This window comes from Chrysochloris asiatica, unplaced genomic scaffold (genome assembly GCF_000296735.1).
Source record: "Chrysochloris asiatica unplaced genomic scaffold, ChrAsi1.0 scaffold00011, whole genome shotgun sequence".
Taxonomy (NCBI): Eukaryota; Metazoa; Chordata; class Mammalia; order Afrosoricida; family Chrysochloridae; genus Chrysochloris; species Chrysochloris asiatica.
Genome location: NW_006408529.1, coordinates 16,835,366 through 16,846,144, shown reverse-complemented (window position 1 = coordinate 16,846,144; position 10,779 = coordinate 16,835,366). Strand labels below are relative to the sequence as shown.

General features: G+C 36.7%; 1 protein-coding gene across 1 annotated transcript in view; it reads left to right on the top strand.

The window, feature by feature from the left end:
• Positions 1 to 6,845, top strand: part of CCDC110 (coiled-coil domain containing 110) — a 24,706-nt gene extending 17,861 nt beyond the window's left edge. The window contains 4 exon segments of the mRNA XM_006834440.1: positions 1,532 to 1,581; positions 1,870 to 1,935; positions 3,795 to 3,905; positions 4,710 to 6,845. Coding sequence (XP_006834503.1) covers positions 1,532 to 1,581; positions 1,870 to 1,935; positions 3,795 to 3,905; positions 4,710 to 6,845 — 2,363 coding nt within the window.
• Positions 6,846 to 10,779: the final 3,934 nt, after the last annotated feature.

The following is a 10,779-nucleotide window of genomic DNA, read 5'->3' as shown; positions in this document are numbered from 1 at the left end:
TGTTGTTGTTGTTAAGTGCTGTCAAGTCAGTTCCAACTCATAGCAACCCTGTATAGGATTTCCAAGGGGCAACTGGTGTGCTTGAACTGCTGACTTTGTGGTTCAAATCACAAGGAGGGATTCTTTAACTCCAACCAGGAAACAGTATTCCTCCAGTGATGAGGGCCAAACATTGGAGGCTGTGCCATACTTTGCTACCATCTTTGTAACATCTGGCAGACTACCATTCCAAAGGATAAAAAGATGAGCTGACCTTTTCTAATCCTACTCTTGGGGCAGAAATTATCAGCCTGGGGAACATCTAATCATAATTCTCATTCATTCGACAATGAAAGTTGTCTTATTAGAAAATTCTTTACTAAAACAGTTAAAAACACAATCAAATGTCCTAACATTTGGACACTGAAGGAGATTATGTCAGAAAATTTGTAAACATTATGTAGTTTCCTTCCCTGCTGTAGATCTATAATCTCTCTTCTAAAAAGGAACATATAGGTCTTTATAGTAAATTGCTTAAGGCCAAAAGTTACAATCTGGTAACCCAATTTGTTTCCCAGGATAAACCAAAATGAACCTGTTGCCACCAAATCAATTCTGGTTAACATGAGGGAAAAATATTACATGGCAATTTCATAGAGACTGAGGCCTATAAAGTACTTTGCCAAGGATCTCCCATACATGAGGAATACTAGTTTTGGAGGGTTTGGGGTTTGTTTAAATATATATATTTAAAAAAAGAACTTAGTTCACATCCCAAAAGTAAAGATATTTCAATGTTTGAGAGTTTGAGGTTTGGTGTTACAAGTATTGTCACAACCTCTGTTGGATAATTGCTGTCAAATCGATTCTGACTCATAAAGACCCTGGATAGGGTTTCAGAGGAGTAGTTGGTGGGTTTAAACTGCCAGCGTTGTGGTTAGCAGTCCATTGTTTATTCTATAGTGCCACAACAGGACTCCAACATACCATATAGGAGGTATTTTAAGTCAAGAATTCATTTTTACACTTATTATATGACAAGAATAGAGGAATTGATGCATTTGAGCTATGGTGTTGGAGAACAATATTAAAATTACCATGGACTGCCAGAACAACAAATACATCTGGGTTGGAAGTACAACCAGAATGCTCCTTAGAAGCCAAGATAACCATATTATCAGAAGGGACCAGTCCCTGGAGAAAGACATCATTCTTGGTAAAGTGAAGGGTCATCAAAAAGAGGGAGACCCCCACTGGGATGGAATGGCACAGTGGCAGCCGCAATGGGCTCAAGCATAGCAGCAATTGTGAGGATGGCACAGGACTGGGAGGTGTTTCGTTCTGTTGCACATATGTAACTATAGATCAGAACCAACTCGATGGCATGTAACAACAGCAACAACATGCGACAAGCATTGGGTTCTTCACAATGTGAATATCAAAGTTCTCATTTTCTCTTTGTTTCATTATCCTAGAAAGGTGACTGCTTGCTAGTGCAAATGTTTAAAAATACAAGAATTAAATCACATGGTTTTCCAATTTTGGTTTTTAGAACGTGGCTGCAGAGCAGAATCAGAAAATCAACCACGATCAGCACTGAAAGTGGGTATTGTATTTCATTTTATTATCTCTAGAAATCTTTGAAAAGTCTGATCTTTTTCATAATAAATGCTTTCTAAATGCATGTGAGCTCCTTCATTTTAACCCCAGAAAGATCTTCAGGAAAGTTCATTGGATAGTTAGCAAGAATGACTAAGAGTCTGAGTCTGCTGACATTTATGTGAACTTTTCTCACAAAAATAGACTACTTCTGGGGATATAGAAAGGCATTCAAGTAATGTTTGCCAGCCTAAAATAGTCCATTTCTGAACTTGTTTAATCTTGTTATAGGCTCTTCAGCATCAACTAGAATCATTTCAGGCTCTCCGAATACAGACTTTGCAGAATGTTAGCATGGTATGTTGCTTTAATGTATACAAAAGAAATATCCACATATCCATTCTCCTGGGCTGATCATCTGGAGTCCTGGTGTGCCACTGTAGGATAAGCACTGGACTGCTAATCATAAGACTGGAAATTCAAACCCACCAGCCAGTCCTTGGGAATCCTGTATACAGGGTCACTATAAGTCAGAACCAACTCAACAGTACTTAATAACAGCAACAGGTTGATCATCATTGGCCATTTGAGTAATTAATGTAGATTGTTATCTAATATAGGTCACAACATATTCCAGGCTCAAAATTTGTTTAGAGTAAATTCTGCTCTTCTATTATATTTGTATTTGGATATGAGTTAAAAAGAAATAAAACTCACTGATTTTTTAAAAATACATTTTCAAAGTGTTTCAAAGATAGTCTCCAAATAGGTACTCTTTTGTTTAAAGTGATATAAAACCTAATTCAAAATGGCTTGTTGTTGTTGTTGTTGTTATGTGCCGTGGAGTCGGTTCTGACTCATAGTGACACTGTATAGGGTTTCCGAGGCTGTAAATCTTTACAGGAGCAGAAAGCCTCATCTTTCTACCACGGAACAGCTGGTAGTTTCGAACTACTGACCGTAAGGTTCATAGCCCGATTAATAACAACTACCCTACCGGAGCTACTTCAAAATGGCTTACGTAAACAATATAAGTTATTGGCTCAAGTAACCTAGGGATAGCTCACTTCTGGGATGGGTTAATCTTTGTGATCAAGACTCACATTATCAATACTATGTCTCACTCCATTCCTTGACTATGCCTTTGACAGTAATGGATTCTTAGACTCCATGTGGTGATAGAAGGACTACTAGATGCTTTAGACTTTTATTCTTCTAGGTTAAGTCACGCAGAGAAAAGAGTGTGTCTTTTTTTCTCTTAATTATTATTGTTGTTAAGTGCCATCTAGTCGGTTCCAACTTATAGCGACCCTGTATAAGGTTTTCAAGTAGTGGCTGGTGAGCTTGAACATCTGGCCTTGCAGTTCAAACCAATCTTGCAGACCAGTACATTAGCCCACAGCACCACACTTTACACTAAAATCCTAGACCAGATTTCCACTGGCCCAAATCAGATTTCATGCAGTGCTTGACCAATTACTGCCCAGAGGAATGTAATGTTCTGACTTTTTAGCTCAGAGTCACATGCCCATTCCTAGAGGTACATGCCCAAAAGTACATGAACTTTATCCAGAAGAAAGAAGAGATAGTGTTGGAGTACAAAACATAATACATATCACTAAAGACTAGATAAAAACTTCCGCCCATCGTTCATTTACTGAAAGCAACTGAAGGGATATGGTAAGAGAGGATAAACTCCAGCTGATGATAGAATGGATTTCGTTTTGATGGCAGACATCAAAGGTCTTTGATTTATTCAGTCACTTAACAATCAAAGTTCTAAAATTTTGTTCATAAAATTTTATTTTTACTAAGTTAAGTCTTTGTGATTCTATAATCATCTATAGTAAAAGCATACTTTTCTTAAAGATTCCTTTCTTTATAGGGATTACAATTAATTGAAAATCACTTATTTATATTCGGGTTTTTTTATTTGTATTTTATTTCAATGGGAAAGGTTTTTAGGAGCTCTGGTAGCATAGTGGTTACGAATCGGGCTGCGAACCTTAAGGTCAGCAGTTCGAAACTACCAGCCGCTCCACAGGAGAAAGATGAGGATTTCTGCTCCCATAAAGATTTACAGCCTCAGAAACCCTGTACAGGGCCGCTATGGGTCAGAACCGACTCGACAGTAACAACCTCAAAATTATACATTACTACTGTCTAGTCATACATTTATAAATCAAATCCTAACAGTCTCAATTTATCTTTTGAAGGTACAGTCTGAAATCAGCGAAATCTTAAACAAAAGTATTATTGAAGTAGAAAATCCACAATTTAGCTCAGAGAAAAATCTAGTCTTCAGCACACGCATTGAAAAGGATTTGGTATGTTCTTTAGTACAAATTGCTTCTATATTTAGCTACTACAAAAATGTTACTACCATCAGTTTATCTTCACCATTACATTCTCCGTTTCTTCACAGGAAGAATGGACTGCCAGAAGTGAAAATAAGGAAATTCCTGTTCTGAAAACCCTAAAAGATGTGCGTTTTCCTCCAAACTTCCATAGTATTCTTGATTCACTCAGGAAAGTCTGTGAGGGGTACTTTGATTTAGTCCAGGTGCTAAAGGATTCCTAAGTGAATTGAAATAGAAGGCAATTTTTATCATAGATTAATTATTAGTCCACTTAAGTTCTTTTCTACAGTTACGATTGACTAGTCCTGGGGTGAATTCCCTAGGACAGCTCCAAATGCAGTCATTGTATCCATACTGATTAGACCTCACATTTCCAGGACAGTAGCAATCATCTTGAAATTGGGAATACAAATTACATTTGACTAATACAATAGATCAAATAGCTTTGATCTTTTCTACAAGTGATGGTCTCCTGAGGGATGTTAAATTTCTCTTCCTAAAATTCAGACCCATGAACCTGATACCCTAAGGGACTAAGTGCAAATTCTAAGCAAATTGTGCAGACCAGTGCTACAGATCTAAAACAACTATTGTTATGTTTTTCTGGAGAAAAAAAACTACACTTGTTAAGTTTCTTTGCTATAAAATGAGATTTAAAAGCTCATTTTAGTTGTATAAACAAATCTCTATTGAAGTTATATTAAGTTGTTGGTTATGTGACAAATGAGAGTGCATTTACAGTGTGTGTTTGTGTTTTTTTATTATTATTAGTCTATAGAGAATGAAGAAGAAATCCTTTCTCTGGAGAAAAATCATCATTCTGAGAATTCCAGGTCTCTTCATTCAGTTGAAGAAAACTTCAGTAGTGATAGTGTTAACACTCTCTCTCAAGATCTACATATCCCATCTCAAATACATTTCAAAGACATACTAACTCTGAGAACATCAACAGATAATACAGCTTCAAACATAATTAAGAACCCTTCAGGAAATTCTGACATGCTGAAAAGTTATAATAACCTTTACAGTTTTCTACCCAACCCACCTGAAAATGAAATGTCTCAAGGTAATACAGTCATTCTAGATGAACCCACAATTACTGTGCCTTTTCTCAAACATGGATTTTGTGAAAATTTAGATGATATTTGCCATTCTATTAAACAAATGAAAGAAGAGCTACAAAAGTCACATGATAGAGAACTGACACTTACAAATGAACTTCAGACTTTAAAAGCAGATAAAAAAATTCAAAGTAATGGTAAATATGATCTTTCCCCCATTCACAAAGACAAAATTAATTTTATTAAGGAAGAAAATATGGAAAATAACTTAAATGAAGATAAAAAATCTAAACGAATTAAAGAATTAGAGGTAATAGTAAACAAATTACTCCCCCTCAGAGAAACAGTGTCAAAAGTCCATGTGACTTTTTGCAGAAAATGCAAAAAATTATCTAAGAATGAAATACATCGGGGAAAAAAGAATGAAAAAAACACAGAAATTCCTATCACTGGCAAGAATATTACAGATTTAAAATTCCATTCCAGAATTCCAAGAGATACACTGTCATTCCTTGACCAAACAAAACAAAGAATGAAAGATAAAGAAAGGCAATCATTTGTACTAAAGCAAGGACCAACAATGTTTGAAAGTGAGAAAACATCCAATGTCAATTCAGTGACTGAGCAGTGTGTTGCAAAAATTCAGTACTTACAAAATTACTTAAAAGAATCTATGCAGCTAAAGAAAACAGTAACAGAACTAGAGAATGAAAATCTAACCCTCAAGACGAAAATAAAACATCTTGTCTCTACTACACAATCTTTGATTCAGAAAATTGAAACATATGAAAAGCAAGTTAAGAATCTGATTGAAGAAAAGAACAGTGTTCAATCTAGGTTAACTAAATCAGAAGAAGATAGCAAAGAGTGTCTTCAAGAATTGAAAAATATGATCAGTAAGTATAACGCCCTCCAATGTCAAAATAAAACTCTGGAAGAAAAACATAGTCAGCTTTCTTTGGAGAAACAACAAATGATAGAAACATTAGATCAATTAAAAAGTAAGGAACACAAAACTCAAAATGATTTTGCTCTTGTCAGTAATGAAAATAATCGAATGAGTCTAGAAATGGAATCAATTAAAACTAATGTTCTATTGATACAAGATGAAAAAGAAATGTTAGAGAAAAAAACACACCAGCTTCAAAAGGAAAAAAACTCACTTGACAAGGAGCTAAAGGAAAACCAGCTAGAGATAATGCAACTAAAAGAGAAAGAAAGATTGGCAAAAACTGAACAAGAGACACTTCTTCAAATAATAGAAACATTTAAAAATGAAAAACTTGATCTTGAAACAACATTACAAGAATCTACTGCTGCTAGACAAATGATGGAAAGAAAAGTTGAGAATATTCAAACATACCAGTCTACTGCGGAAGAGAATTTTCTGAAAGAAATAAAAAGTGCAAAATCAGAAGCAACTATTTACAAGAATAGCTTGTCAGAAATGAGCCAGGAATGTGAAATGTTATCAAAAATGGTAATGGAAATTAAAACAGATAATCAGATTCTAAAAGAAGAACTCAAGAAACATAACCAAGACAATATAAAATTTGAAAACAGCATCAGTAGGCTTACTGAAGACAAAATACTTTTAGAAAACTACGTAAGAAGTATACAAAATGAAAGGGATACCTTGGAATTTGAGATGCGGAATCTTCAAAGAGAATATTTTAACTTAAGTGATAAAGTCTGTAGTCAGCATAGTGACCTATCAAAAATGTCTTACATTTCAAGAAGAGAGAAATATCATTTCGACAACTCTGATACTTATGAAGAAACTTCTAGTCCTAGGAGTAGGCCTTTAGCTCCTGATGTGAAAGGTATGTAGATCATAGTGGATTAGTAAAGAGTAGGCTGTGCAGTGTCTCTGTAGAATAAGCACTGAACAGAGCACACCAGAATCTCCCAGGGAGAAAGATGAGTCTTTCTGCTCCTGCAGAGACTTACCACCTCAGAAACCCTATACCCGGTGGTTATGAGTCAGAACTAACTTGCCAGCACTTAACAACAGTAACAACAAGCAAAGAGATGTATTTAAGATTATTTTAGCCTATAGAGCACTAGCCAGGCTACAGTAAGGAAACTTTAAGATGAATAAAATTTGGTTTTGTACAATTTGGATTCAACTTGGTATATAAAGGAATTATTTAGGAATTTTGCTCTTTTAATTAATATTTTATTCATAGAGCTCTGGTAGCGTAGTGGTTACGAATCGGGCTGCGAAACTTAAGGTCAGCGGTTCGAAACTACCAGCCGCTCCGCAGGAGAAAGATGAGGCTTTCTACTCCCGTAAAGATTTACACCCTCGGAAACCCTGTACAGGGTCGCTATGGGTCGGAACCGACTCGACGGCACTTAACAACAACAACAACAACAATATACATTGTATATGTAGAAAGCAACTTTGTCAAGGAGCAGGTTTGTTTTTTAGTAAGATAAGCACTCAACCTCAAGGTCGGTTTGAACCACAAGGTCGGTAGTTCAAACTCACCAGCTGCTCCTAGGACACCCTATATAGGGTCGCTATGAGTCAGAACCAACTTGACAGCACTTAACAGCAAAAGCAACAACAAAGTATAATTAACACTCCCACCTTTAATTTTCGTTTTTCTTTTTTTTCCCCCAGGAACTCCAAGCAAACTGTACCAATTGCTTCCTTCCAAGATATGTAAATAAATTTCTAAAATCAATTTTTTTAAATGTGTCCAACTACTTTTTCTACATGAAATAATTTTAGGTTCATTTTTACATGGAATCACAATTATCTAATGGATGATTAAACTTCTTTTATTATTATTATTATTACAAAAAGAGCTTATGTATATATTCTTAACATTATCAAGAACCGTGAAGGAGCTGAGATTTGTATCCTTCTTTATGAGTAAGCTAGTATGGTTTTAAAAATGCTTGCTATCAACTCAATGTTCTATTCAGAGCAACACTAAAGGAAAGAGTAGAGCAGTCCCCTAAGGTTTCCAAGGCTATAATCTTCATAGAAGCAGACATAAACATTGTTAACCCTGTACCACTAGCGCTCCTTAGCTAATATAATAGGTTGGACAGCTGCAATTTCATAGATTCTATTAGAAGACACAAGACTTGGGTCAGAGATAAAACAAAAACAGTTCATTACTCATAGCAATAACAGTAGTCAAAGGATTTGGATAGAAGGGGAATGGAAACAGGAAACACGAAGAGGAAGTGTAGTAAGTAATGTTTCCTCAGTGAGATGAAACAAAATCTGTATGAATTACTGAATTGTCTGCTCTGTAAACCTTCATCCAATTCACAAAGGGGACGGGGAGGAATAGCAATAGTCAAAATATCAGCATTTTTGCATCATTTCCTCATGTACCAATTCCGAGAGGGGTCCAGATAACACTACACATGTATTACAGGGGAGGAACCCTGAATATAGAATTCTGGATTGACAGTTTCTTTCAACACTTTGAAGATGTCACTTAATATCATCTGACTTACACAGTTTAATGAAAATTTGTTGTTTTTTTATATAATGTGTCATTTTTCCTCTGGAAGACAAGATTTGTATCTTTAACACTGGTGTCCTGGAATTTTATTGTGATGTGTTCTGGTGTGACTTTTCTTTGGTTTTAATCTGCTTGGCGTTCTTTGAGCATCTTATATTTTGGAGTTTACGATTTTTATCAAATTAAGAAATTTTCAGCCATTCCTTATTTAGATTTTTTTCTGTCCACCTTTTTCTGAAACTCCAATTACATGTATATGTTATACCAGTTGATATTTTCTGCTTCCACAAAAACTACAGCCAAGAGAAATCTGTAGGGCAGTTCTACTCTCGAACTCATAGGGCCAACTCAATGACAGCGAACAACAGCAACATATGGAGTGTTTTGCTATGAAAAGATATATTAATAACCATTCATTGCAACTATGAAAGGCAGAGGTGAAAATAAACAATTTTGTAGATTTTAATAAAGTCTGAACATATTAAGCTTTTAGCTCATATATTGATGAGACCTCTTTATTAACATTATCAATCTGTTGCTGTTAAGTGCCGTTGAGTCAGTCCAGACTCATGGCAACCACATGCACAATAGAACGAAATACTGCGTTTTCATTCCTGCACCAACCTCACAATCGTTGCTACAATTTGAGCTGCTGTCATTGTGCCAATCTCTCATTGGGGATCTACCTCTTTTCTCTGGCCTTCCATTTGACCAACCATGAAATCTTTCTCCAGGGACTGGTAGAAAAAAAATTCAAGTTGTCAAAGACTTCATTTTGCTCAGATGAACCATAACACTCATAGAAGCAGCAGTCAAAAAATCAAACAATGTAATGTGTTAGGCAAATCTGCTGCACACAACCTCTTTAAAGTGTTGAAGAGCGAAGATGTTAGTTTAAGGTGTGCCTGACCCCAAACCATTTATCAATGTGATGGTGGTCATGGTGGGGTGCCACGGAATTATTTCCGACTCAGAGCAACCCGGTATAGGGTTTCCGAGGCTGTAGAAAGCCTCATCTTTTGCCCACATTTATCAGAATATAACTACGTAATTTGTATTTAACTATGTGTACCTAACAAAGTCATTCCTTTTGTGAAAAGAAATGGATGTTCCTCATGTGACTTTTGAGTCACATTAAACTCTTGATAATTATTTTTTTAGGTGTTCATTCTTTACTCCTGATAGAATCCTAGTGTGGTACTGTGGGCTAATGTGTTAGACTGCAAAGTCGTTTTGAACCACAAGGTAGGTGGTTCAAGCTCACCAGCTGCTCTTGAAATCCTATAGAGGATTGCTATGGGTGGGAACAGACTCAACAGAAATTAATAATTCTTTACTGTCTTCGGATTTTTTTTTTAATTACGTATTCTTTAGAAAAAAATATTAAAAATTAGTTGTGAGGTTTAATCACTCTTTTGCATTCACATCTGACTCCTGGTCTGGGGTTGCTGGTTAATGCACTCGACTGCAAAGTCAGCTTGAACAGCAAGGTCAGCAGTTCAAACTCACCAGCTGCTCCTCAGAAACCCAATACAGGGTTGCTATGAGTCGGAACCGACTCCATGGCACTTGACAACAACAACAGCATTAATTCACATCATTAAGGAACAATGGTAGCGTGGCTTACCTGTTGGGCTGTCAGCGATTCTAATCTACCAGACACTCAGCAGAAGAAAGATGAAGCCTTCTAGTCCTGTAAAGATTTTCAGTCTAGCAAATCCTACTCAGGGTCACTATGAGATGGAACCAACACCACAGCACATAACCACCACCACCACGACCATTCACATCATTGATGAGGGAAGGATTCCTATATCCTAGGGTTATAAGGGTGGCCAGACACACACCACCCAGAAATTGACAGGTAAAATCAATAGTAGTTTATTAGTCACATATGCTCACAGCCCAAGGGAGGAGGAGGCAGCTCATACAGCAGGGCCATGTGAGTGTTACACTTGTGACCATAGAAATAGGCAGGGGCTATTGGAGGCAGTTAGTTGTATACCATCAATAGTTGTTGTTGTTGTCAGGTGCCATCGAGTCGGAACCAACTCACAGTGACCCCATGCACAGCAGAACAAAACAATGCCCGATCCTGGGCCAACCTCACTACCGCTGTCACACTTGACGCCATCAGTGATGCCACCTGGCCGATCTATTTCGTTGGGGGTCTTCCTCTCTTTCTCTGACCCTACATCTTACCCAGCATGACATCCTTCTCCAGCGACTGTTCTCTAACAACAATATGTCCAAAGTATGAGAGACGAAGCTTAGCCATCCTGGCCTCCA